At 35.5% G+C, this 27,650-nt stretch overlaps 6 protein-coding genes across 8 annotated transcripts in view; 3 read left to right on the top strand and 3 right to left on the bottom strand.

Annotated features, from left to right (window-relative positions):
• Positions 1–430: 430 nt before the first annotated feature.
• LOC129241572 (SWI/SNF-related matrix-associated actin-dependent regulator of chromatin subfamily B member 1) lies at positions 431–1,880 on the bottom strand. Its single transcript, XM_054877983.1, has 3 exons — positions 1,474–1,880; positions 1,095–1,402; positions 431–1,030 (listed from the first exon to the last, which is right to left on the bottom strand). Exons 1-3 carry the CDS (start codon positions 1,743–1,745, stop codon positions 498–500), a joined length of 1,113 nt encoding a protein of 370 aa, XP_054733958.1. The 5' UTR covers positions 1,746–1,880; the 3' UTR covers positions 431–497.
• A 1,092-nt stretch (positions 1,881–2,972) lies between these two features.
• On the top strand, positions 2,973–4,383 carry LOC129241583 (39S ribosomal protein L44, mitochondrial). Its single transcript, XM_054877994.1, has 3 exons — positions 2,973–3,140; positions 3,192–3,950; positions 4,139–4,383. Exons 1-3 carry the CDS (start codon positions 3,071–3,073, stop codon positions 4,279–4,281), a joined length of 972 nt encoding a protein of 323 aa, XP_054733969.1. The 5' UTR covers positions 2,973–3,070; the 3' UTR covers positions 4,282–4,383.
• On the bottom strand, positions 4,369–6,461 carry LOC129241560 (polymerase delta-interacting protein 2). 2 transcript variants are annotated; one of them, XM_054877969.1, is made up of 5 exons: positions 6,085–6,461; positions 5,484–5,901; positions 5,077–5,418; positions 4,646–5,020; positions 4,369–4,576 (listed from the first exon to the last, which is right to left on the bottom strand). In XM_054877969.1, the coding sequence occupies exons 1-4, from the start codon at positions 6,213–6,215 to the stop codon at positions 4,649–4,651; spliced, it is 1,263 nt and encodes a 420-aa protein (XP_054733944.1). In that variant the 5' UTR covers positions 6,216–6,461; the 3' UTR covers positions 4,369–4,576; positions 4,646–4,648. The 2 variants fall into 2 exon arrangements, with proteins under 2 accessions (XP_054733944.1, XP_054733935.1); XM_054877960.1 differs by having other exon boundaries at positions 4,369–5,020.
• An 84-nt stretch (positions 6,462–6,545) lies between these two features.
• LOC129241588 (NADH dehydrogenase (ubiquinone) 23 kDa subunit) lies at positions 6,546–7,636 on the top strand. The gene is made up of 3 exons (XM_054878009.1): positions 6,546–6,709; positions 6,845–7,281; positions 7,331–7,636. The coding sequence occupies exons 1-3, from the start codon at positions 6,670–6,672 to the stop codon at positions 7,490–7,492; spliced, it is 639 nt and encodes a 212-aa protein (XP_054733984.1). The 5' UTR covers positions 6,546–6,669; the 3' UTR covers positions 7,493–7,636.
• On the bottom strand, positions 7,594–8,716 carry LOC129241593 (actin-related protein 2/3 complex subunit 3). Its single transcript, XM_054878021.1, has 4 exons — positions 8,549–8,716; positions 8,253–8,426; positions 7,993–8,188; positions 7,594–7,931 (listed from the first exon to the last, which is right to left on the bottom strand). The coding sequence occupies exons 1-4, from the start codon at positions 8,552–8,554 to the stop codon at positions 7,774–7,776; spliced, it is 534 nt and encodes a 177-aa protein (XP_054733996.1). The 5' UTR covers positions 8,555–8,716; the 3' UTR covers positions 7,594–7,773.
• A 224-nt stretch (positions 8,717–8,940) lies between these two features.
• The window catches only part of LOC129241539 (biotin--protein ligase), a 32,624-nt gene continuing 13,914 nt past the window's right edge, over positions 8,941–27,650 (top strand). Inside the window, exons 1-12 of one of the 2 annotated variants that reach the window (XR_008582144.1) lie at positions 8,941–9,593; positions 9,671–9,984; positions 12,771–12,927; positions 13,122–13,633; positions 15,301–15,767; positions 15,833–16,031; positions 16,166–16,314; positions 19,117–19,273; positions 21,721–21,918; positions 23,221–23,403; positions 25,250–25,399; positions 25,473–25,616. Coding sequence is in view for 1 of the 2 variants with exons in the window: in XM_054877935.1 (XP_054733910.1) it covers positions 9,452–9,593; positions 9,671–9,984; positions 12,771–12,927; positions 13,122–13,633; positions 15,301–15,767; positions 15,833–16,031; positions 16,166–16,314; positions 19,117–19,273; positions 21,721–21,918; positions 23,221–23,403; positions 25,250–25,399; positions 25,473–25,616 (2,772 nt within the window). In the remaining variant the exon portion in view is untranslated. The remainder of the gene's footprint in view (positions 9,594–9,670; positions 9,985–12,770; positions 12,928–13,121; positions 13,634–15,300; positions 15,768–15,832; positions 16,032–16,165; positions 16,315–19,116; positions 19,274–21,720; positions 21,919–23,220; positions 23,404–25,249; positions 25,400–25,472; positions 25,617–27,650) is intronic. The other variant, XM_054877935.1, reaches the window with a different exon arrangement.

Raw genomic sequence — 27,650 nt, 5'->3', positions numbered from 1 at the left:
TCTTAAACAAAGGCAATACGTTGCTTCAACGGTTGCCTCGTGTATATCTAGCTTAAGAATGATAGAACCTAGATTGCGCCACCACAGAGTACGGGACGTCACATTAGTGCAGCTGCACGAGAGAGATGTAAATATGTAAACAATGCAATAAGAAATTACACAAACAACACACGAACAAATTACACAAATTCGGCATCACACGCACAGCGATTCTGTCAAATTCGCTGAGAGAAAAGTAGCGGTACCACGATCGGCGCCACCTTATTATTCTCTCTATCTCAATTTTCATATGCTGTAAAGTATATCATATACATAGAAAACTTCATTCTATTTTTTCCCTATATATTATATATGTATTTATTAATAAAATGAGAGAGATACCATTTACGTACGTTTACATTTGTTATTTTTAGCGTACAAGCAGAGTACCTTTAATTTTTACTGGAATATCTGCTATATATATTTCGGTTAAGTAATACATTCTAATGCTGTCGACTCTACCAACCGGTAGTCGTGTTGGCTAAGCGGCGCATACGGCGCGTATTACGATCTTGATCTCGGATCTTCTTTTCCATTTCAGCATCGGTTAACGTTTCAAGGAATGGTGCCCATGCATCAGCATCGCTGGGGTTTCGGAAGGGAACGTCGATGGTTGATAGCGGAGCCTCGCTAAAAGCATAAGTACGACAGTGCCAGGACAATTGGCCTCGTATGCTGTAAGCAATTGCTGTTACGAACTCTCCTCCTAAACCAAGTTCTGCGCATAATTTTATAGCAAATTCCTCAGGATTGTTATTCTTTTCAGACATATCCCACTCAACTTGGTCAACAAGGGAGGTATTACCGACGTGAATATTAAGTTTAACAATAACACGCTGGTCACTACTTTCTTCCAGTATTGGTGGTTCATTGGGAAACGCTTCAATTTGCTGTCGAATTGCCTGTGCAATGGCGGGCACAAAGGGAATAGGATTTAGATCCAAATCATCACAAAGTACTTCAGCAAATTGTTCTGGTGTTATCATACTCTCTGCAAAATATTATCAAAATTGATTAAAAAATTCATATACATATAAACATAACAAATATTTTACCATTTTTATTCCAAGTGAATGTGTCGCGCAACTTCTGTCCTTCCAATTCCATGTCTAGACGTATTGGTACTAAACATTCCTTTTGTGCTGCGTTTTCAATATTAGTACTTGGATCGGTATCATCAAAGCACATGGGAAAAGTGCGAACTTTTTTAGTATGAACCCGATTGCGATTGATTGGTGTAGCTTGTGGAACTGCGTCCAGATGGCTGGAATTCGGCATAGTGGGAACATACTGCGGTTGTTTTTTAGACTTACTCTCACGTGGAAGAGGTGTTTCCGATGTGTTAACCGATATCGCTCGATATCTGATTGACAAAATTATTCATTAAGCTGAATGACGACATAAACGCACTTATGTTTATAAATATTCACTTACTTTTCATCGTTCCCAGCAATAATGTCATCAACTTCGACAGCACGTAGCAAAGATACTGAACTGGCCAATATATGCGAACTCAGGCCAGAATCAGCGAGCCTTTTACGCTCTTCATTTGAGAGTACTAACCGCGTCATACCAGGATACTTCTTATACAAAATACCACGAAACAAGCGCATATAATTTCCCACTTCCGAGCCCACATAGTAATATTCGCCGCCTTCCTCCAACTGAAAAGCCACAGGCTTATCTCCATAGGTTTGTAACGCCATTGATTAAATAATTCTTGTACGAATTTATAGCCTATTTGGTACGGAAAGAATGTCTTCTGTGACTTTTTCTTACACAATTTTCTATACTAACAAAGTCTAAAAACTAAACATTTAATTGTACAGTATAATGGCGGCGCAGTGTCAAATACGTGTAGTGCAGTCAAGTTTATATTTTCCATCCTTAATGGCGCTACAGACTATAAGATTTGTCGCTCAATTGATTGTAAATAAATACCACCTTTAAAAAATTATTAACTTACATGTGAATGAATTGGTAATATTGAGATTTGGGGCATTTAGACTAAAAAAACTAACGAAGAAGAAGTGCCGCGTATTAAATTGTGAAAATATCTCTAGGGGCATGACGCCGCAGAGAGTTCGGAATGCACAATCCACAAAGGTGACTTTGCTATAATAGCAGTTTTTTAATCTTCATCTACTTTTTCGCGCTTAACTCCCAATCCGTAATTAAAAAGCGAGATTTCCCGTACAATTTCTCTCCCAACATCTGAAATTATAAAATAATCCCATATAATAAAAATACTTTTTGACATACAACCCTGGGTTATCGATAAATATTACTAAGAATTTAAGGAAAAACATCAAAGTAGAAACTAAATAAAATGGATGCCGGCAAAGAAAACAGATTTATAGACATAATTCTAATAAAATGTTTGTTAGGTATTATTAACTATGCATTCATATAACAGAAAAAAAGCGTGTGTCCATAAACGTTTGTCCTCTCATTACTTATTATAAAATGTAATATCGAATTTCGAATGCGTATTGCTGCCATAATTTTTTGAAACCTCAGTAAACGTCGTTTACGGATTTCTTCCAACTGTTTATTATTAGCAGCCAAATGCACAATTACATTAGCAATTTCTTCTCCTTGTCTTTTCTTCATATCGTTAATAATAATTAAGGAAACCAAAAACACCGAAATATTCCACCAAAATAATTTCTATGAAGAAAAACCTTTCACAACAGTATTGACAGGTGATTGCCATATGACAGGTAATCTGCCTTATGTGAACGGGTAGATTAATTTTGTTGATTTATTGGTAATTAATGCATATGTGAACGTTCTTTACATTCTCATTTTGACAACCAAACTCTCAGCCTGCCAAAACAAAATGTATGAAATTATATTAATTGGTTTATGTGAGTACCAACGCTTTGAGGCCCCATACTTATTGTTATCGATAACTTTAGAAGACTCCTACTCAGCTGATTTTGAAATTGATGAGAAAAAAGTGATTTTGGGGCACAATTCTTTGATTATCTATTATTCTTTGGTTAGTTGAGTAAGAAAAATTTTTATAATGTCGCTCATTCGAACTGCAGTGCGAATTTTAGTCCTACCAAAAGGGATTAATAGATCTCCAGTGTTAGGTAAATAATGAAAGTTTTACTTGCACAAAGTTTCAAAAATTATTTATTTAGATCAAACACGCTCTTTTAAGCGTTGGTTGGCTCCGACATTACGTGAACTTCGCAGGCGACAAAAGAAACTGGGTTCAGTACCACCACAACCTCGATCCGGTTTTGTTGAATGGAACTACCGTGCTGAGTTGTTTGCGTTTGGTAAAAGACTTCAAGAAGATTTCCAATTGCCCATGTTGCAGGCAGCATTCACTCAGCATTCATATGTAGAAAAAGAGCAACTACGGCAAAGTGAACTTGGCATTAAAGAATCCGATGTAAAAATACAAGACAACCTTCAACTGGCAGAGCGTGGAGCTTATTTAGCTAATGAGTGTGTACGTGCTTACCTAAAACATTCACTCCCACTTGCACCCGCGGAAGGGATAAATGCGTTTACGGACTATTTGCTTAGTACCAAAATGTTATCCCACATTGGTGCGCATTTGGGGATGACAGAATTACTGCTTGATGCAGATTATCCTCCAGCAGAAGAATCTTTGGCGCGATCTTTACTTGCTGTTATCAGTGCAATCGAGCAGTCCAACGGACAAGAACGTGCTTTTCTCTTTATTCGCGATATTATCTGCACTCAAATGAATCAACGTGATTTACTTGAAATATGGCGCATCGAAGATCCCGAACAAATGTTGAAGCAAATTTGTGAGGAGCGAAATTTGGGTGATTTAGAACCGCGCCTAATTGGAGACTGTGGCAAAAATACAGTGCTAGCGGCATATCGTGTGGGACTATATGCAAATAAGAAACTGATTGGTTCTGGTAAGTTGGCCATTTTATAGAAAACTATATTGATATTTATAAAATAGAAAGTATGAATTGCAAAAGTATTAATAAAAATATTGGTTTACTTTAAGGAATATTTTACATTATAATTAATGAACATTAGGGACTATTTCGAAATAAACGTAATGAGGTTATAAAATTCAACTCTTATCTTGATTTTACAGGATTTGGCGAAGATGTGGCCACCGCAATAAAAACTGCTTCTCTTGATGCACTTCAGCAATTATTTGGTATACAAGATAACATGCGTCCACTTAGTTTCGAAGCTCAGTTGAAGCCATCAAATATTAAAGCTATACAAAATTAATTTGAAAATATTTGTTCCGATGTGAGAATATTTTGTTAGATTGTCCAATATATAATACATACAATGTTAAAATAAAAAGTATCGGTATTTAAGCAAACAGAACATGGTAATTTATTCTCAAAATATCCTTATTTTAGAATTGTCTATTCACAAACATTTTGTCGTTGAAATTTATTTTATTTACTAGATAAATAGACGAACTACTTAATCTTACTATTCATCTTTATTTGCCATCCCGAATTAGGATAAGTCACTGTACTTTGCATCAATCCCATTTCCTTACCTGTTTCATATCCTATATTTGTATTTAGCTTTAGTAACCGAAATTTAAAGTATCGCTATAACATACGATACATGAACATACGTATTATTCGACATTGTCGGGTTTATTACCGCCAACACTGCCGCCACTATTTGTTCCGGTACTCGAGGAGAGTCCTGTACCTGGCTCTTCCGGTTTACTCTCTAGCGAAAAAGGAGGTATTTTGCAATCGAACGTGTGACCGTCCTCACGTTCTAAACGGAACGTTCCCCACATGTGTCCACTCGGTGCTTGCAAGCTAACATGGCTGCTGTATTGAAATGCCGGCAATCTTGGACTGAGTATTGGTTCTTGTCCGACAACGCCACGGCCGCGTACAGTCTCTAATGTGCCAGACAGTGAGAAAATACGCCAGTGTCGTTCACGTAACTGTACGCTAAGTACACCTAAATTTTCCAAACGTATGCAATAGCGCCACTAAAAAGAAACAGCTGGTAAATTGAAATGAAAACCCAAAAGTAATATGTCGTTACCCAGTAAACAGAGGAGGCAGGTGTTTCACGACAGCCCATATAAAACGGTATCACAGTTACGCGTATGTTTTCCGTTGTTTCCTTATGCACATCACTTAGCTCCAACCAAGGATGATTTTTCTCCTGCCACGCTTTCAAAGTATCCTGCCCTTCAAAAGGTGGATCTTTGCCTGCCACATGCGTTAAAAATTTATCGAAAAGTTCGTGTTGTAGAGGATGTTTCTCCCCCGTCGAATACGGCATTATATCATCATGTGCTACATAATCTAAGCCAGGAATAGCGTATAGGCTGCGGTTTGAATCCTGATTTCCTAAGAAAGTCACTGCTTCAGTTTGTGCGCGCTAAAAGGAAAAAATGCATGTTCTAAAAAATAGTGCCAAGGTAGGTACTAGAGACATTTTTTTACAATGTATGGGCAATCACGAGAATCAATTAGCACTTGGTAGAATGTATGTACTTTGCCCTTGACTTCTTTCGCAGCGGTATCCGAGCTACCTGAAGAAATTGTGCTCGTGTTTATGCCTTTCCCAGTTGATTGTACTTCTGTGCTTCCCTGTTCAGTAGCCGGATTTTCTGTTGTAGTAGTAGGCGCACCACCTGCACTCCGTTTCCCTTTTTCGTTCGCACTGGCTGCATCCGAGGCACCATCCGTATTTACTCTTTGCTTTTGCTTACTCGGATTATGGAGATCCCTATCGTATACACGCGCAGTCCATGGGAAGAGCACAACTCCACGGTAGCCAAATATGCGGTGCAGAAACAGTTGACCAGTCTCATATTTTCCATCGAGTTTGGCGGTCTCCAATCGTCCTACTTCAGCTAATCTACAAGCAAAATATTGTATTATTGTTATGCAATCGAATTGCATATCTTGCATTTAAACACTTCTCTCCCTTCATTACTTATTGCCAACAATGCGCATTTATTGCAAGAGCAAAGAAAATCACTGGCATTATTTCATAACGCTTTAACAATTTGAACAATACCCAAAAATCCATTTTACTTACTTTGCGAGCTTGGATTCCTGCTTTGAGAAATGACGAATAAGGATAATGTTACAGTTTTTTAATATTGCCAATGGTACTAGTGCCCGTCCAAGGTTGCTAAATTTCATGGCTTTAGTAAATAAGCCATACATTTTGTTTTTGTTTTTACTCAGCGCTTTTTGATACAATTCAATTATCCACTTCGACTCCGGTCTTTTGGAGGTACAATTTTTTTTCCTTTTTGTCTATGTTCCTCTTAAACATAGACAAAGGGAATCAAATGTATTTTTATCAGAATTTTTTTTTTTAATACTCTAAAATAAAATGTTTATATGCTTTCATGACTGAATTTTTAGCAAAAATTACTCCAAACTAGCTAGAGATTTTTTTCTAATTGGCACTGTTCAAATTTGGCAGCACAGGCAATATATTGGAAGTTATTAGACGAACCAGGGAGCACAACAAACTCCGATGACGTTAATTAGTCGAAGAATGACAAAGAAATAGGGAGGGTAAAAATTGTTTTCAGGCATTGGTTGTAGCAAATCGCACGAAATAGGCATCTAAATAAAAAATTTGAAGGTTGGAACTTGTTTTGCAGTCAAAATGTCATTACCAGCTAAAGTTTTCATACTTTCGCGAAATGGTAAGTCTTTCATTGGCTAAATATCAATTGGAATTATTTTAATTTCATTTGGTCACCAAATGGTTGAGGTTATGGAAGTTATGTCATATCTTGGAGAAACTGCCAATTAAATTTAATATTGTAAAAATGTCACAGGCCAGCGTATGTTTGGTACCAGCCTCCGCTTGAGTACTCCCGGTAAGGATATAGTGCCTGTCCCGAAAGGATATGTCTATGTCAACAACAAGGATTTGAGCATGGAAATGAACGAGATCACCGATCGCGCCGCAACAACATTGTTTTTAGGAGAACTGTTTCGTGGTTTTGCTGTCACTTTAGCGCATATATTTAAAGAACCAGCAACTATTAATTACCCCTTTGAAAAGGGACCCTTGAGCCCACGATTCCGTGGCGAGCATGCACTTCGGCGGTATCCTAGTGGTGAGGAACGATGCATTGCCTGCAAGTTGTGTGAGGCTATTTGTCCAGCACAAGCCATCACTATTGAAGCAAAAACACGATCGGATGGGAGCAGGCGTACCACGCGTTATGACATTGATATGACCAAGTGTATCTACTGTGGTTTTTGCCAGGTATTTATGTGAAAAAAAAAATAAAGTTTATTAACTCATCTATTTTTAGGAGGCTTGTCCAGTCGATGCCATTGTAGAGGGACCTAATTTTGAGTTCTCAACGGAAACTCATGAAGAATTGTTGTACAACAAGGAGAAGTTACTTTGCAATGGTGACAAGTGGGAATCTGAGATTGCGTCTAACTTACAAGCCGACCACTTATACCGTTAAATAATTTGAGTCGCAAAAGTTCAAGCTCTTAACCGTTTTTAAATTAGTTATATGGAACCTTTATTTCAATAAATGCGTAAATAATGCTCAACGCATACATATTCTTGAAAGACGGTGTGACTGTCTAGAAAAGTTGAAATTTAACTTTGTATATTTCTTTACGGCTGAAAATTCAACTAATACTACATACAATTTTTATAAGTTTTGATTCTACACAGTTTTTAAACATGCATCAAAAAGGAATTAATATGGAGTACTTTTTAAAAAACATGTATTGATATTTATTGTCCGGGAAAGGACAAAGATTTCTCCATGAACTTTTTCTTAGCAAAACATATCCACCATTTGTTTGGCTTGCCATCTTCAGTATTGAAGACTTTTTCACAAACGCGATTACCAATTTCATGACGAAGTTGAAGAAAATATTGACGCATTAAATCTGTAAGGGTTAGATGTGGAAAAGTATGATATTTATACAAAATTAAGTGAAAGTTGCTTACCAGCTTCCTGTGTATTTTGTGGCCTAGCGTAGACAGCATTCAACGGAAACCCGGCGTCTCCGGGTATATCAAACTTTGATATCGCTAAGCTGTACATTTCTTGATTCCCTTGGTTTTTATTACTGCATCGTTGCAAGCGCTTCAAACATTCGGTTATGTAGAGTGTAATGTAAATGAGTACACGATCAACCTCGGACTAAAATACAATTTTAATATATAAAGCGATTTCATTTTATAACTATACAAAATGCGTACATTACCTTTATTTCATAAGTTCGAAAGAACACGTTTGCTTTAAAGTAGTAAAGTGACTCATCAATGATATCGTTTTCGATATTGGCACTAGGAGCAGGACCGCGAGCCTGGGTGCGTAAAGGCAAAATTGCCATGTTTCCTACCACTTGGGGAAACTCCTTAAACTGAGAATGATATGCCTAAAAAGTTTATGAAAAGAATAACACCAATATTCATAATGGCTTTGATTCTGTTTATTATCATGACCCCACCCCTACCGAGATTCAGATTTTTCACACCAAATAATAATTCTTATATTTACCGGCATGATTTTCTTATTTATTGCTAGGCGATATCTTATGGGGTAATTTAATTTAAATAAAAAGGCTTTTTGCTGCTGCGTTGGAAAAATTCACCCTTTTTGTTTAATATTGTCGAAGTTAGATCTTAAACTTCAGAATTGTATGTATGTACGTATAAAAGTGGTGCCAATTTGTTGGTTTTGACTCATGCCTGTTTTTGTCTTGCAAATTTTCGCATCTTAGTTTGTAAGCACTGTTAGTACTTCCAGCCAAACTAAACACCTGGTTTTGTTTTTTTTCTGACTTTCATCCGTTCTGTTTTTCTCAAATCTTTAGTTGGAAGTGCAGAGAACGCAGAGAACGTTAATGTAATGCCGGCTGTTTAATACAACAAAAAGAAAGCCTTTCTAGTGATAAGAAATCAGCTCTGAAATCAGTGACAACAAATGTCAGTGGTGAAAAATATATAAAAAATTTGTGTCAAAGGAAAGACAATGCGAACGAAAAAAATCAACGGGTGATGTAGAAAGAGTAGAGTAGATGACAACTAAATTATCGAAAAATATGAGCGAGGCTTCATCGTAAACGCATTCATTATATGCAACGGTAAAGGTAAGAACGTAATGCAAGAAGCACATCCAAGGGTCTGCTTTGCTGTGGAAACGGAAATAACAAAAATTACGAAACTCGATTCTTTTCCCAAATTTTTATCAACAAGCAAAAACTCCTAGCTCTACTGCAATAAATTCAACGGCATGATAAAGTGCATTATAATTACTTAAAAATTGCTTGTGTTAAGGTATAGCAATAAAAAAATCATTATTAACGTTAAAAGTTCCGTGGCAACGAGAAAAGTACATTCATTATTTAGCTATTCCTTACATCGTCAAAGGCATTCCTAAAACTTCCAAAGCGGTACTAAAATGTTGACTTTATTTTATGCGACTGCGACTTTTCTGCAGTCTTGGCGTATCAAGAATGTCTGTGTTAAAATTTGCCAGCAATTAGCTCAAAAGACGAGCGTCGCCTTTTATACGTTGCCAGCAGGAACGGATGATGGTTTTGGTAAGGCTAATTACTTTTACGTTCACATATAAAATCAGAAGTAATTTTGTACAAATTCTTCCCCCATTTGCATGAAGATCCAACATTAGCGGCATCGGATTTCTGCTATAATCGCAATGCAGCGCGTGTTTCCGAAATACTCTGGTTAAATGGCGAGCATCGCGGTTGTTGTCTATCACCATTGCAAGTGGTTCAACTAATGCCTTGGATATCATTTGGAGAGTGTACGGCGTCAGCAGACACTATGCTACTACCTTTTGCGCATTCACCTGCTCCAGCAGATCTGTTGGAGCGTTTATCGGGGTCAAGTAAGGGGAAAATATTACATCTTCTATTGGAAACTGATATCCAACCTTGTTATCAGACTGGATATGATGCGGATTTTGTTCGGGTGAGTGATACAGTAGTGTCTCTAAAGTGAAAAGGATAACCACTAGCTGCTAGATAATTCACACATTTAGGTTGTGTTGGAAAGCTCGTTATTGGCTTTTCATCTATACACTTAAGGGCGGGGTAAGGGTTTCAGCGTAAAAAAAACATCTTTTTTGTGAATTTTTTTTTTAAATGTGGATTGAGCAAATTTACTAAAACCTTTTGTATATTATTAAGTATACTTTTAACAATATTCTGTAATTTTTTTATGAGAAAATTTTGAAAAACCAGCCGGTGACAAAGCTTTTCCCAGAACGTCTTAAAAAAAAACAATTTGCGGTGTTCACTATATCTCGGTCGGAAATTATCTGAAATCAAAAAGCATTAAAATTTAGTTAAAGTATCATCAAATCCTCCCCCCAACGTTCTCTGATTATTTTTTTTTTCACTTCAAAATTTTTTATGGCCATCTAAAATATAAACTACAATTTTCCGCAAAAAATTCCGCCATTTTGAGGGTGTAAAACACTCTTAAATTAAAAAAAAAATGTTAACTAAACGTTGGGGGGAGGTATTTTATATGTAGAAAATGTATACTAAGTTTGAAATGAATCGGTCAAGTAGTTTTTAAATGACAGTGAACACGGACTTTGAAAAAGCAGTTTTGAGAAAAACGCGTTTGAAAGTTTGTAAGCTAAAAAACACCCGTAGCTGCCAGAGATATTCTGATAAAGGACAAGAGGCTAAATAAACAATAACTTCAAGACTTTTGCTCAGATCGACATAAAATTTTAGGAATATATTCTTGAAATGTTTAACAATAAGATAAGAGAAAAAAAATTTTTTTATTTTTTTAAAAATACAAAAATAATTTCATTTTAATGCATACATATGTATTACGACATAATATGGACGGTGACAAAAGATGGCGACATCGCCTTCACTTCCCTTTTTCTTGAATCTATTACATCACAACCGTTATAATGCAGTTGAATATGCTTTGAATGCTTGTTTATTTGTGCACTGAACGAATACTAAAGCAGCATGCATTAATATGTGCACTCAGTGGGCTGTTGAAAATGGCATGTCTATAAAATTATGTAAATAACTATATTTTAGTTTTTTACCTTCCTACCTTAGCTATTTTAATTTATTTAACCAAATCTTTTGATCAGGTAATTTTACGAGGTAGGTCCAAAGGAAGAGAGGTATAAGATGAGTGGGCTTAAGTGAGTACGAGGATGGATAGTTAGTGCCGTGTGGAGTACCTTCACATCCGGACATATGCTGAGTATGTCGGGGTCGATTCTAAATAGGTAGGAGTCGAAGCTGTTACAATATCAAGTCAATGTGTCTATTGTGTCGAACTAACTCGGGTCTCACGAGGTAGTTAGAGCTTTTCGTCTGAAATGGGTAGCGGTTGGACTCCGCCGACGGGAGGTTGGTTATACTAAGGGGCCCAGTGGATACTGCGTTAAGCTCCGGATCTCGTCAGTCAGATTGAGGAGATGGCTCCTGACGTGCCTAGCAATGCGTCGGCCTCCATTAAGTTCCTGCAAGGGAACCTATTTGCCTCGCTGTGTAGATGTTGAAAGAGAGACATCAGGAGACATCTTATGGCGGTCCCGCCAGCAGTATTTTGACAAGTCTGAAACTTTGTCCACTGTGAGTCATTAGTTCCAGGTGACCAGATGGGTGCTGCTTAATTTAGAATCGACCGGTCAATTACCTTAATTGTCGCCAGCAACGTTTCTTTGCCTTTGCCCCAAGCGCTGTAGGCTAGCTATTTGAGGGCCTCGAGCATTTTTTCGCTTTGTTCCAAAGACAAGGTTAACATAATTACAAATATCCGATTTAAGTCAAACATGTGCCGTAACTTTTGTCCATGTCATAACTCGGTGATTGAAGAAGCCCTCGTCCATTTTGGTAAACAATTTTAGCAGCTCATTTTCATAAGCATCTCTTGAAACCCGTTTTGTACCACAAGTAAAATAAGGTATCAAAAGTGGGTTGACTTCGTTTTGGTTTTCTTTGGGTTAATTCGTGTGGTACACATACGTAGTTAGTCTTAAGTTCCTGGCAAAGGAACATGTCGGTCCGATCGCCCGATTTCCATCTTCGACGTGCAGTTTACCAGAACGAAATCATTGGAACCATCGCTTCGCTCTTGCATAGGATACTTTATTGGGCCCATAAGTATTGTACCAATTTGTATTTTGGCTGCCTAGTTCGACTTTTCACCTTAGTCGTAGATATAAATCCTGGTCGTTTCGGTTATATAGAGCTGACCGTCGTGGGAACGTGTAGTGTGCGTCGGGATGTTTGATTGGTTAGTTGCACTTTCCATTTTACAACTAGACTTATTCTGAACTCTCAAAATAAATTACGAAAAAAGCAGTTATTAACGGTTTTTATTTTATTTACCTAAATATACGGCGGCCACCGTAGCCGTTGGTGCGTGACTACCATTCGGAATTCACAGAGAGAACGTAGGTTAATCTCGGTGAAACACCAAAATTAAGAAAAACATTTTCCTAATAGCGGTCGCCCCTCGGCAGGCAATGGCAAACCTCCGATTGTATTTCTGCCATGAAAAAGCTCCTCATAAAAATATCTGCCGTTCGGAGTCGGCTTAAAACTGTAGGTCCCTCCATTTGTGGAACAACATCAAGACGCACACCACAAATAGGAGGAGGCCAAACACCCAAAAAAGGCTGTACGCGCCAATTATATATATATATATATATATACATATATACCTATATATTTATAATATTCATTCTTTCTCTTTAACGATGTTTACAGATTGAAGATTTTGGTAAGCTAATAGCATGGAAGGTTGACTCACATCTTGCTGTGCTCATTGAGACTGATGTGGAGCATTTCACCAAATTGTTGTTATCCACCTACTTACAAAATAATTTTCTCATTAACGATCAGTTGAAATTGCTGAGGATTGAGTGTAAGCTGAAGACAAATTGTATACTTAAAGATTTTTTTTTATTATTTGCTCTTATCATTGAGATTCCTTTGTTTACTCGCATCAATGTTTTGCCGAAGAAATAATCAATATGCCTTAGCTATGTTTGCCTGTTAATGAAATGTATTTTTGAAATTTTAAATGTAAAATTAGTAAATTCCTTTTGCTATCGCCAGCAATTAACTATGAAGGCAATCCACAGCCTATGAACTTATTGGCCAGCCATTTGCGCAAGCCCGTACGTCATAGCGAGCAGTGGCTAAATGCAGAGGAATGGGAGCGCCATTTAGAAGATTTGCGTGCGTTAAGCGTATTAGCGTTTCAAGCTACCGAGTTTGAGAGTCAAAAAGGTCGTGGCGAGGGTAAGGTTACGAGCGCAACCACAGTCAAGCCAGATTTGATACCCTACGAGCAGCAGGCAGCTGAGTTTGAAGGAGAGGCGGAAGCTAGTAGTTCCCGAGGAACAGAAACTGCGGCTGCGATTACTGCAGGCAAATCCTCAACTACATCGGCAAGCCCCAAAACTGCTTCTACAGTCACACTTACCAAACCTACGGTGGTTACAAAAGTGCCTCTTGAAGCAGAGAAAACGTCTAATCCTTCTTCACCTTTGGGCAAAATGCGCGCCAAACCGACTGAAATTAAAAAACCAGTGGCTGTAAAAAGTAGCTCGGGAAGTACTGAACCGGTAAGTCATGCCAAGACTATAAAAGTCAGTTTAATATATTTACATATGTATATAACAACGCCCAAAAAAATTCAACTTTTGCACGCACAGACAAATGCAAATGTATGAGCGAGAACAAGTTCGGTTTTAAAAAAGTATAAACGAATTGATATAGAAAAACGGCCGTGGGTATCTTTTTTTAGCCCTACTTTCAGAATATGGCCATTTCCACCGCAGACAAAATATGAAAAGTTAATCAAAATTACATCGATTTAGCATATTTTCATAGGGAAACAGTCAAATTTAATGTTGTATTAATAACCAATTTCGAGTTACTCGAACGCAAGGTTGTGCAAGGTCTTATTTGAATATTTCTACTGAAACAACATGCATTGACTTTTGCTCTCAATAATCTTTCTGAGGATACAAGGAGTAAAAAGAAAATACATAAGAAACTATGCCAAGGATAATAGATTACAAGGTTTGGCCATACGAATCAAAATTGTGAGATTAAATTTGGCTGCGACGTCACAGGGGATTTAAAAAGAGAGAGTAACATGGGCAATGGCTGAACAAAACCTTAGTCGCCCTCTCAATTTTGAGTCAGCAAAATTTTAAAGAAGCTATTTGTAATTAATACGAAGTTAATATTGGAGATTAACCGAAGTATTATGAAAATTATTTTTTTGTTTAATATTGTACAAACTTGTACTTGTATATTACATGAAGATTTTTTAGAGCAAATAATTTATTTTAGACACCCATTTTTTATATTTATTTAAAAAACTCCATCATGGTGCTACAAAGTAAATTATATGTAATGTTTTAATATTGTAATAGGAAAAGTTGGTTTTTATTTTTTTTTTAAATACGAAATATTGATAAGTTTTGACTATTCATTTATTTCTTTTGTAATTTCAATTATTTTTTTATAAAAACATAGTTCATACTACAAATCAAAGTTTCGAATTTTGTATAAAATTTGTAAAAATTCGGCGAATTTTCATTAAAATTTCAAACTTTTTACCTAGGTTAGGTTAGCTAGGTTGCACTATGGCCCATTGTCATACTTGCATTTGATTTTCATCCCGTAACAAAGTTGCTAAAGAAGTTGGATCTTTTTAAGAAGGTAACTAGTCTCTCCTGTGAGACATTTTGCAAATATGCACGATATTTAGCACGGCTTCTTTGAAGAGCAGGATCTTCACATAATTTACGTAGAATTTTTAGAAAAATTTCGAGTATGTAATTTTATAGATCATTGAATTTTGAACTGAATTGAACATTTTTTTTTTTTCATTAAACAACATTTTTTTGTTAAAGTGCGAGTTTCAAGTGGTTCAAAAATTGCATTGATTTTTTACAATTTATTCCTCTGATGGTTTCGGGTGTTTTCGTCCATATGAAAAAAATTGTAGAGTAGGCAGTAAATACATAGAGAAAATGAACAAGACTGCAACCGAAAAAATTCTTAAAAATCAGTGTGATTTTTTATTGTTTATATGTCTATATGTTTATATGGTTCTGGTTGCAGTATAAACTATATTTGTTTAAAAAAATAATTGAAATTACAAAATAAATAAATTAAATAGTCCAAACTCATCAGTACGTTATGTACACTTTCTTTTGACGTTGACTGTATGTATATAAATTTGCAAATTCACTGATGTTATATATCAATTTCACAGGCCTCCGAATCTCTCAAAATCACACGCCAATTGGCTCAGCAGACAGATATTTCTGGAGTGAAATCGTCAGGACTAGCATCGCAACAATTCGCAGATCCTCCAATTACTATCTCTGCGGCTGCTGCCGTTATAACAACAACGACAGCAAGAGCTAAAATGCCTTCCAAGAGTGTAGAAACCAAGTCTAGTCAACTAGAGAAGTTGGCCTCCGCAACTGTGTCGACCCTGACACAAAAACCAAATTCTCCAGCCTCAGAAGTAACTCCAGTCTCTCCGAAATTAGCTCAGCCTAGTGAAAGCGGATTATCTGCATCAGCAGCTACTAGCACTGCAAAACGTCCAAGCTTAAAAAGATCTAAAACAGATACTCGTCCAAGCAAGCCAACAAATATATTTGTATATTCGGAAAGCGCAAGTTCGCGTGAGGGGACATTAAGCACACTCAAAGACATTGTGGAGCGGGATAAGTGGGTGTTATTAAAAAATAAATATTTATAAATAATATCGCTAATTGATATGACTCTTTTTTAAGGTACACAATTTATGCAATGTCCCTTCAGCAGTTGACACAAAAGTTTTGGATGGAAAACACTGCTCTTTTGGTAGTTTGTGGCACTGTACCCACTAATATTGGTGAAATCTTAGTGGATTACTTTTTGTGTGGCGGCAAAGTACTCTCGCTATGTTCGGATATTCTGAATTTTGTGTTGCCCAACTATCGAACAGCTGAGGTGATAGTAACTTATTTATTGTAATTGTTGTATTTAAATCTTTCGAAAAAAGCTTTAAAGTAATGCTCTGAAGTAAATTAGTCCATTATTTTGCCGATTTCAATAGTATTTTAATCAATTATTCCTTTCATTAGGTACGTGAAAATGAGCTGGTGCAGTTTTCATACGATAAATGGCAAAAAATAAAAATGATGCATCACATTTTTTGCTATCAACCCTCGCCAGTTAAGAAAAACTTTTCCACGGATAGCGATGATGCAACACAGTCTAGTGCCAAGAAACCGTGAGTTCACGAAATACATATAATTTCATACAACCCTAGCACTTTTCCATACACAATTACATAAGTTTACATATATGACACAGAACCCAATTATGCTTAAATGTATAGAACGCATTAGTGTGCTAACTTCATTTGTTTTATACATTTTGCATACATATACAGTTTATTGCACTTGATAATGCTGTGCAAGAGTCGTGTTATGGATTATTCTGATTGGTTTGTTTTTAAGGGGAGAGCTTTATTCTTTCTCTATGTTGTTTGCCTTTTTTCGGATTCAAGTAAATTGGTGTAGAGTAAAGATATTTCTGAGTTGAGATTTAAACTTGCTGATTGGGAATATCCTGATAAGACTTATTTCACAATTTGAATTTTTTCGAAAAATTATACCTACTTTACATCTTGCACCTACATTTTATTGCATATTCGTTTCAATAATCTTAACTTTTTAATTTAATTGCTTAGTAGATATATTTGCAAATTTGCTTAATTAACTTATTTTGGTTAATCAAATTTGGAGAAATATTTTAAATTAACTGGTTTTTAAGCCAAGTTGAAACCTTTTGATCACGCCATTATTTTAATAAAATTTTACTAAAAAATAAAATATGTGTATGTACATATGTAAGTTGAAAGCTATATTTTAAATATCCTGAAATGCAATTTTTTTATTTTTCTTTAACTTAATTGCTAACTCACGATATTTGCCGTATTTTCCTTGTTGAAGCTGGATGAGTTATTACGTACAATATATCTTAAATAAAGATTCTTTCCATTTCCTTAAGCACTGAGCAGGAAATTTACTAGGTTAGATAGTGCTGGCTGATCTGTAAAAATATCTCATTTATTATTTTATGAAATTCTTAATGCACGTCTTCGCGAGTTTTAACAAGTTGTTCGACCTTTTGTCAGCAATAACCTTCAAGGATGAAAAATATGCTGATCTTAGGCACAATTTTCGAGTTCTACAAAGAGCAGAGCAGTAGGTGTTCCAAAGTACCCCTAGCATTCGTTTCATTGCATGTGTAACCTACATCGCTATGAACTATGCCCATTTTGGCTGCGTGATGTGGGGTGAGACAGTGTCCCGTCGGTACTCCAACCAATATTTTGCAGTGTTTTCTAGAGAGTGATAAAGTTTGTAGTTTTCGTTTTCCAAGTCCTTAGCATAAATTTGGCAGTTTTGTACGAGATTGAGTGTTCCCATATCGACTACGTTTCCAGAGTTAGTTCCGCATTTAGTTCCGTTTTCAGAAAGGAGAGTGCCGTGCTCAATCTCGGTAAGCGAATACTTGCCTTAGCGAACTCGTCGGCTTTCACAATTCCTTCTATTCTCTTGTGTCCTGGTATCCAGTAAATAGGGATCTGCTCCTTTCCGCAAAGTTCATTCATTTAAGATTTGCATTTTTGAACACATTTCGAGTTAGTGCAAGATGCCATAATTCCTTTAACAGCCGCTTGGCTATCAATGAAAATGTTTGTCCGAGTACTACGCGGGGTTAATTCCAGAGACAACTCAGCTGCTTTTTTTGCGGCATAGTTCTTGAAATATAAATACTAAAAAGGAAATTTATGAAAAAAAAATATATTTCGTTATACATAAAATCGTCTTTACTACCATTTTAGCTGCTTATTATAGAGGCAGATGTATGGCTGATATTTAGAGCTGATATGCCATTGATTTTTCACTTTTACGTTGCATCTATTTCTACTTACTTACGCGAATGTATTACAAAAAATTAACTACATACGTAACGGGGCTTCGAAAGGACAATACAAATTTTGTAAAAAGTCGCCTTAATTTGGTGGTTTACGAACGAGCCACTTTTGGAATTTATCAAACAGTGAGTCAACACACCCCTCTTAGCAAGTAAAATATCGCAGTTTCGGTTTAATACGAAGTAAATCAATCGATTCCAACAAGGATGAAAGATTACAAGGTTTGGCCATTCGAAAGCCTTTTTTTAAACGGAATGTGTGTGGGTAGAATATAAGTTTGATAGTAAATATAGTAAATGATTAGGAATTTAAATACCTGACTTTGGTTAAATAATAGTCTTGGAGGTTTTGCGCATTGTGTAAGCTACCATAAAATTATTAAAGTTTGCTTATTACTTGGGTCTGAAGAGGTTACTCCTTTGCGTATGTTACTTCTAAGGCATGTATAGAGGACATCCATTTTCCTAATGGAACTTAGTGCAATAGTAGAAAATCTGTAGGATATAGAGCAAAATTAATTGGTACGAGTGTATAATTTCACTTTTCTATTATATTATTATATTTTCCATGCCTGTTTTCTCGGTGTAACTACGATATCTGATATTTTAAAAATTATGAACATTGTATTTCTTTTTTCTTGTTTGTCTCATTTTCAATTTTTTTGTAAATTTTTGGATGCACATTCTAAAAACATAATTTAACATTCGTTCTATACGTTTAATGCCCGTTGCCTTGCCTTCGTGAATTCAACTAATCTTCTTTTTTCCATTCACATTTAATGTAACACTCATTCTTTTTCTTTTTATACTACTTCTTGTTGTCTTTTTTATAATTATACCAATGATACACAATTGTTTACTCGTTAAAAATTGTATTTTTACAAATCGCTATTTTAAAATAATTATTTTCTATATGATTTCGGTGTAAATTCCGTCAATTATTTTTGATTTTTTTCCTTTTGGTTCATTTTTGTTTTCCATTTTTGCTCGTTAATGGGTGTTGTGAAAATTTCTTCGTGCATTTGCATACATACATACATACACACATGTGTGGCCCAAAAACCATACCGTAAAATTTGGCCCTTAGAGCTCTAGTGTGTCCAAGGTCTGTCGAACTGCAGGATCTGCATGGCGAAGTGCACAATCTGGATGTGACGGTGCTTGGCACTGAGGAAACATGGAATACCCCAAGTTTGTTGTTGGCAAACAACGTAAAAAGTGGTGGTCGTGCAGTCTTCTCACAGGTAATTAATTTTTTTCTATAATATTCAATATTAAAGGGTTTTACGGGTACCAGATTAAAAAAAATAAAAGAGTAAATTGTAAGATTTTACTCACAATCGCCATGAGCATAGCACAGTGGCATACTCTTATAGTAAGTAACTGTCATAAAGAATGTGAACACAATTATAGCCGTTACGACAAAATCAGACGATTCAGCTCATTTGTTATAGGCCTTTCGCGCTTACTTTTGCTGATTGTGGGCAATAGAAATAATTAAATATTTACATACATATTTAATATCATAATATATTAGATTTTACAAGTGATTCTGCAGTTATACTTACTCCCGCTTCCAATGTTTACATGTTTTAAAATTGCATTCAAACTTCGGCAACACTTATACGCACACAAATGTTTTATTTGTAACCTCCCTGTGTTATCTGACTCGTTGCTAATGGTTACAAATGAGATTAATTTACTCTTGCGTAAAAGAGCTGAGCGCGTGTAAACAGTAAACATTTATTCAAGGCAATTCGTTGTTAGAGAGTAATTTTTCTTTACATTTACTCTTTTCCCTTTTAAATCTAGGTTCCGTGAAAACCCTTGGTATTTATTTTTACAAACATTTCTGTTCTGAAATAAGATACCAAAAAAAGGAAATAAAATTTTGCCACGTTTTGTAGTTAATTTTTTGTCTATAATTTTTTATTGTGATAGAAATTGTAACATTTTTAAATAATTAAAATATTTTTTTGATAGAATAAGAAAACAAAAAATTACATTTTGCTGTGGATGTAATAATAGGAATTGAGAAAAAAAAATTTCATAACAAAAAAAAGTAAGTTATACAAAATTCGAATTAATTTCTTTCTTAACGTAAATTGCACTACCTTTCAAACAATTATACATTCTGTGGAATACATTTATAAAGAAAAGGCTTACAATGAGTTTGCAACGGGGGTGCAAAACAAAATATAAAAAAAACAAAAAAGAATTGTTTCAATAATTATATGAAATAATTGTTTAAAAATTGTTTTGTTTTGCCAATTATCCGAAACAAATAAATTTTAATTATTTTGTTTCAATAATTATCCAAAAATATTATATTAACTTTAATAATTTTGTTTTGTTGATATAAAGACAAAATAGCAAAAAGAATTTCGTTTTGTTTATTTTTGAGAAAATATGCACATTTATATAAAGGGTCTCTTGTTGTTGTTGTAGCAGCGTAAAGATTTCCCATACATATACGGGAATGCTGCTGAAGTGACAGTCCTTAGCCGGGCACAAATCCGGATCGTTTCGGTTACATTGAACCGATTGTCGGGGGAATGCCAAAAGTGACGCCTAGGTGTCATAGTGAATAATTCCTAGACGGTACTTTTTTTACCATATGTCATCCTTGACATTTTCCAAGTAGACAGATGTACAATTTTCCACGACGTTAAAATTATTGAAACTAATTATGAAAATGGTTAATTTTTAAGAACAAATTAACGCAAAATTCGTGATTTTTTTGTGGAAATAATCGTTTGAATGATTCGACAATTGAAAAGTTGGTGGACAAATTTCAAGAAATTGATTCTTTCGGCGATAGAAAAAGTACTGACACACCAAAAACTGAACGTTCTGTTGAGATTATTGTAACTTTCAACATCGATCAACAACAATTTGACAATTCTCAACTGTTTGGCAGATTTTGCCAGTAGGCGTGCTCATCATGTACATTTAAAAGATGTAATTTTTCACATTTAGTTGCTAAGAGCCTTATTTTCAATAAAAATAGTGAAACCTGAAGAATCTAAATTTTTAGGTGCTTTATTTTGAAACAACATCAAGGTGCATTTTTTGAAAGACCCTTTACTATACTCGTATCTACAAGGTGACGCAAAATTAATCATCCAATTTAAATAGATTTTTACTAAATAAAAAAAATGTCTATTTGCATACTGCAAGTGCCAAATATGATTGACATACGACGACATTTCCACAAAATTATAAAATTTCCGTAGGGTGATAAAATTTGAGCAATTGATGAGCTTATTCTAGCCAAATTTAGTCTACCATTGTATTAAATGTTCTTTACTTTGCAGTTTCCTAGATTTTATCTGCTTACAAAGATTGAGTTTTGATTTTCTATTGAACTTAATACTTTGCTACACCCTTTTTACTATTTAGTATTTCAGCAACTGTCAAATGTACTTCAGATTCCCTTACATAAAATCCAGAATTTGTCAAATATAGTAAAGAATATAGAATTTTAAATATAGTAAAAAAGGAATTTAAATTTATGTTATTGTAGATATACTAAAGTACGCACATTGACATATTCTGCTCTTTGAAGTATAATTTACTATTCTGACGTATATTTTATGTTTTCTGAAGCACAATCAACGATTGCCGAAGTGCTATTGGCAAAGGTGCAGCTTTTGAAAACTTTCTAATATTTTATTTTAAATTTTCCCAGGTGCATTTGGAAACCAGTCCTTCGCAATTCGAAATGGATGAACCCAAGTACAAGATTTTGAAGAAAAACGAACCTGTTCGCTTAGAAATCTTATCTGATTTATTAAGTAAGCACTTGGAAGTGAGCGTACAACAACCCGAGAGCACCAATCATGCCAAATGTACTTATCAAGAAGCTTATTTTCTGGGCCGACATGAAGTAAGTTAATTTTACATAAATAAAACGCCCGAAAGCAAGATCAAATACTCGCGATTAACGCGTTCAAGGACGTAAATACTTAGGATATAGGACAAAATGCTATCGCAGCTGAGAACTTATGTCTGCATTGTCGAAGATACTAAAGCATTCGAATGCGTACTTATATAGTGGTTGAAATTTTAAGTACTCTTCAGTAGTATTTTTAATCAGATGTCGGATATAATTCCTTATTTGAAAAATAGTCACCTGCATTTTTCTGTAACTCACTAAAATTGTTTTTGTTCACGAACAAGGATTTATTTAAAATTGAAAAGTTAACCAATAACCGCGCACTTGGGATCCGGTCCATATTTTTCTCTTATGTTGGTAGGACTGTAAGACACACATCTGTCACTTTTTAGCGCCATCGGATCATTAGTGTCTGCCTGGCCGGCCGGAAATGTGGTCAAACAATTCTTGGATTTCGCACGATTATAACGCGCCATCGCACCGAGCCCAAATTGTGCTGGATTATTTGACCAAACACCAAGTAAATGCCATCGTACAAGCACCGTATTCACCTGATATGGCCCCGTGCGACTTCTTTTTGTTTCCCAATTTGAAGTTACCACTTCGTGGAAGGAGATTTCAGTCGATAGAGGAGATCAAAGAGAATGCGACGAAGGAGCTGAAGGCCATCCCTTCGTCGGCCTACCAGGGGTGCATGGAGGACTGGGTTAAACGTTGGTACATCTGTGTTGCTTCAGACGGGTCATATTTTGAAGGAGATAAAATAAATTTGCCTGAAATTTAACTCCGTTTTGTTTTATTTAAACATTCCCGGTATTTTCAGATCATAGAGTATATCGTGGAATGGCCAAAAGAATAGCCGAAGGGAGATGACTTAAAAATTTAATTATTATCTCTTTCCGATATATACTCATTTAAGTCAAATGCATTTTTCAGATCTTTCTAAAGTTTATTTAAACTATTAAACAAATATGTTGTCTGGGTCTTCAAATTGCCGACTTCAGTTTAGCATCATTAAAAAATTTTTTCCGCGGAACTTTTTTTCATGTTTTTAGGAGCTTTGAGTTGCGTACCTGGTTTTTGTTGTAGAATTCACTATACTTTTATAAAAACATTAAAAGGAAAAATTAAATATAATAAAAATAGTTAAAACTTGGAATTCGAAATCGAGCTCCTATTATTTTGAACGCATGTGTACGTACTTGCTGAATTTATTATTATTATTTTACCAGTTATATAGAAATTTAATATCAAAACGTTTTTCACTAAAACTATCGTACAAATCCTTTGCAGTCTAAATTTGAATTACTGGACAAACTAAAAAAGTCTGGAGCCTCTGGTAACATCGTCACCACATCCAAACTTACCATGCAGTTCTGTGGCAAAGGCGATAAGGCCAAAAGTGCTAATACTAATGTACTTCCAATACTTATACATTCCTGTCCAGAGGATTTTTCAACGGTGGAATATTTTGATGTAAGTAAACAAGACATACATACAGTAAAACAAAGATTACATTAACCTCAAAAGAAATTTTGATTTTTGTGCTCAATTCCCACAATGAGCAGTATTAGCATACTAAATTGAAATAAACAAAAACAAGACTTGGATGCTTTTTTTTTTAATCGGTAGATAGTTTCATATCATTCATGACGAATGTTGATTCCAGTCATATGACTACCATGTCAGCGTGTGAGGCACGTCATACTTTAGCAGCAGTTTTAGACTACTTTTCTGAGTTGTTGGTTTATTTGCGGATACCAATGATTTTATATCAGATTTAAAAGGTTAGCTCTTTAGCAGACCGTTATTCGGCTCTGAGCGAGTTTGACAGAACCAGCTGATGGCCTGACGTCACTTGGGGTGTGTTTACAAAGAAACTGAAATAGTGTTAGTGATATACGAAAAAAATCAACCAATGACATTTCGTTGCCGTCTGAACAACGACTAATTGGACGAGTGTGTGAATATGCTTGAAATGATCGTGCAGAATTTGGCTGAATCTCCCAAGTGACGTGTAGCCGAAGTTCCCCTCACAATTTTCTTTGGTTAAAGAGTAAATCTGCCAAATTTATCATCCTTGACTTTGTATAACCCCAAAAATAGTTCATATGCGTCAAGGCGTTGCTAGAGCAACAACGTCATTTATATGTAGGTATTTTTTTTTACAATTTAGTTGTTCGAATGACAAAATTTTCCGATGTTGTAGTAGCAGTAGCGTTGCTGTATCAGCATAAAATATTCCCCAAAAATTGTTAAGAAATGCTGCTGAACTGACAGTCCTTGGCTGGATTTAAATCCAGGTCGTTCCGGTATTGGTTAATTACTGTTAATAATTTTTCAATAGTTCGTTGGTTTAATGGGCAGGAACAACGAGGCCTAAACGATTACTGGAGATCCCAAATCGGGCATGCGGCAATCGAAAAGACTCATACATCCCGAACTGATAAAGGCAGAAGCAATCCTTAAACTAAGCAGAAAGGATATACAACTTTACACTGAACTACTAACAGGAAACTGTAAACTTAATTATCACATGAAAAAGATAGGTGCGATAGAACAGGATTCTTGTAGACTCTGCAAAGAGGCACAAGAAATAGCAGAACACGTTCTATGCGACTGTCCAGCAGTGGCACGACGCAGATTAAATTACATGGGAAATGGGGCTATAAATCCAAACCTCCTGGTAGAAATTAAGCCTACAGCAGTTTTAGGATTTATTATTACCCTAAAACTGTTCGAGTAGGCTACGTGGCTGCACAATAGATCTATTCAGGTCGTAGTGCACAAATAGCCAATCAATAATAATAATAAATAATAATAATGGGCAATTGATTGGAAATGTCATAGTCTACTTCGCATTCAAAAATATCACTTTCTTTAAGTTTTACAATCAATCTATCAAATCAAACGCATTACTGTTGAAAACAAGCAGACGCTAACAGATTCGGTGTATGGTTAGTCAAAACAAATTTATCTAATTGTATTTCACTTTTATTCTCATAATGCATTACCAGTCTAGTCGTATCGAACCAAGTATTTTATTATTTACTTGCAATATTATAATATTTTTGTAAATGCAGTGCAATGGATTTAATTGTGTCTGATTGCTGTACTTGCTAGGCTGCCCTGACAAAAAAAAAAAAAAAACAATAAAATAAACTATAAATAAAAATAAAAAAAAATTTTGTAACTAAAAAAAAAAAAACAACCGAAGATAAAGATATTCTTTATATAAAACTTAACTACCGAAAAAAATTATAATATGATTTGATTTATGAGAAGTAATTTGCTTTAAAATTATTTTATTCCTATTTTATAGAATTTAAAAACAAACTACATTGGCCGCCTTGTTATTTATGCGCCCATTGTAAGTACCAGCATGAATGTCATCAGCGATTTAGAGTTAATGGATGGCATTGCTGTGTTGGTGCGCCAACAGACGGAAGGTGTGGGACGTAACAACAACCAGGTACGAAAAGTTTAAATCTTCAATTAATAAGATCATTTTGCTAATATTGCACTTACTTTCATTCTTAATACAGTGGCTTAGTCCACTAGGTTGTGCCATGTTTTCCATACAATTGCATATTTCCTTGGACTCACCGCTAGGTGGGCGTCTGCCGTTGCTGCAACATATAGTTGGTTTGGCTTTAGTGAATACATTCAGAGGAAATGAAGTATATAAGGTGAGTTAAAACAATTATTTGTTTTATTATTTTTAAGAAGTTGAAGACACATTGAAGCAATGGTGCCTTGGAAAAATGTGTGACCCAGAACACAAAAAATATAAAAAATTATAAATTATATTATACGTTAGAATAATTACAATCTTGCTCGATTTTTAATTCGCTCGAGTCATGGGCATACCGCATTGGTCCAGCTAAGTAAAATAGATAATCATCCTAACACCAGTTCCACCAATTAACCCTTTAAGCTTTTATGTCGACTATACCCATCATGAAAGGATGCCATTTTTTTGTTTAATGTTGACATATAATTATTTATTACTCGAGTGTACTCGATATTAGGCGCAAACAATTCGCTTTGCTACAGGGTGGCTGATGAATTTTGCTACATTAAGAAACTCAAATAACTTTTTTTTTAGTGTATGGAATTAATTTTTTTTTTCAAGATGTAGGTCATTAAATTTTATTAAATGTAGCTTAACTAGTTTTAAAAATAATTGAATTTAAATGCCCCCCATGCTCGTTGACACAAGTGCGGCATCTTAGTGAAAAGTTGTTCATTGCTGCTTTGAGAGTTGCGACAGGAATAGCCGCAATTGTTGCCCGAATGGATTGTTTTAGTTCATCCAAATTTGTTGGCTTTGTTTTATAAACTTCTTGTTTATATAAACCCCACAAGAAAAAGTCAGGTGCAGTAAGGTCAGGCGACCTGGGGGGCCAACGAAATTCGGAGTTTCTTGAAATCAGTTTATTGGGAAATTTTCGTCGCAACTCTGTCATAACAGTCTGGGCTATGTGAGACGTTGCCCCATCTTGTTGAAACCACACAGAGTTGAAAGGAATTCTCTTTCGGCGTAGTTCTGGATAGAAAAATTCTTTCAGCATTTTCAAATAACGGTCTCCAGTAACCGTAACGGTGTGACCATTTTCTTCAAAAAAATAAGGCCCGACAATACAGCGTGAAGAAACCGCACACCACACTGTCACGCGAAGAGGATGCAATTCCGTCTCGTGGAGTATCTGTGGGTTAGAAGTACTCCATATTCGACAATTTTGTTTGTTCACATTGCCGTTTAAATCGAAATGGGCCTTATCAGACATGAAAAGGCAGTTTAACATGTTTTGGTCTTCTTCCACCATTTGCAGGATCTTCTGGCAAAATTCCAAGCGAATCGGCAAGTCTGCTGCATTCAGTTTGTTAACCATTTGAATTTTGTAGGGAAATAAGTCTAAATCTTTGTGCATTATTGTTTGCAAAGACTGTCGGCTGACACCAAGTTGAGCAGATAAGCTTCTCGTTGAAAACCTTGGATTGCTTTGTATAGCTGCAGCTACAGCAGTGATCGTTTCCTCCATCCGAACTGGTGGGTTTCGATGATAAGGCCTTCTTGCGACTGTTCCTTGCTCAGCAAAGTTATTCACCAGTCTCATTATGGTCCATCTGCTCGGGGGATCGCCGCCAAACATCCGCCTGTACTCTCTCTGTACCAAAACTACGGACTCCAGTGCGTGATAGCGGCGGACTATCCAAATTCTTGTTTGCGTGTCCCAGTTATCCATTAAAATAAATTTTAAAGATCAATCTGCAAATTAAAACAAAAATGGAACAGATAACTTAAAAAGAAAAAAAGTTATTCAATTTTTTTTTGGTAGCGGCTTTCATCAGCCACCCTGTATTTATTTTAATATTTAAGTACACAAAACTAGAGATATATTAAAATTTTAACACATTCTAGAATGTATGTATTACATATGTAATCGACGAAATTTAATTAAATTCCTTTTGACAACTTGAAGACGAACGTTTTCGTCGTACTTGCCATCGCCTAACAATAATTAAGCACGCCCGTGCACATTTTCAAAATAAAACAAAACGCTTAAAGGGTTAAGTGGTTTTTGTGTGGGTAGTACATCTCTGTCTTCTAGGTGTCTCTTATGAGACGTATGTTTTTAAAATAACAGAACCATTCCTGAACTGAAAGCCGATATTTGGCAGGCCACTGACGAAATTGAGCAGGCACTATGCCCAGTTGC

This window comes from Anastrepha obliqua, chromosome 1 (genome assembly GCF_027943255.1).
Source record: "Anastrepha obliqua isolate idAnaObli1 chromosome 1, idAnaObli1_1.0, whole genome shotgun sequence".
NCBI classification, from domain to species: Eukaryota; Metazoa; Arthropoda; class Insecta; order Diptera; family Tephritidae; genus Anastrepha; species Anastrepha obliqua.
Note: the sequence above shows the minus strand (reverse complement) of the source record. Positions and strands in the feature narration are given on the sequence as shown.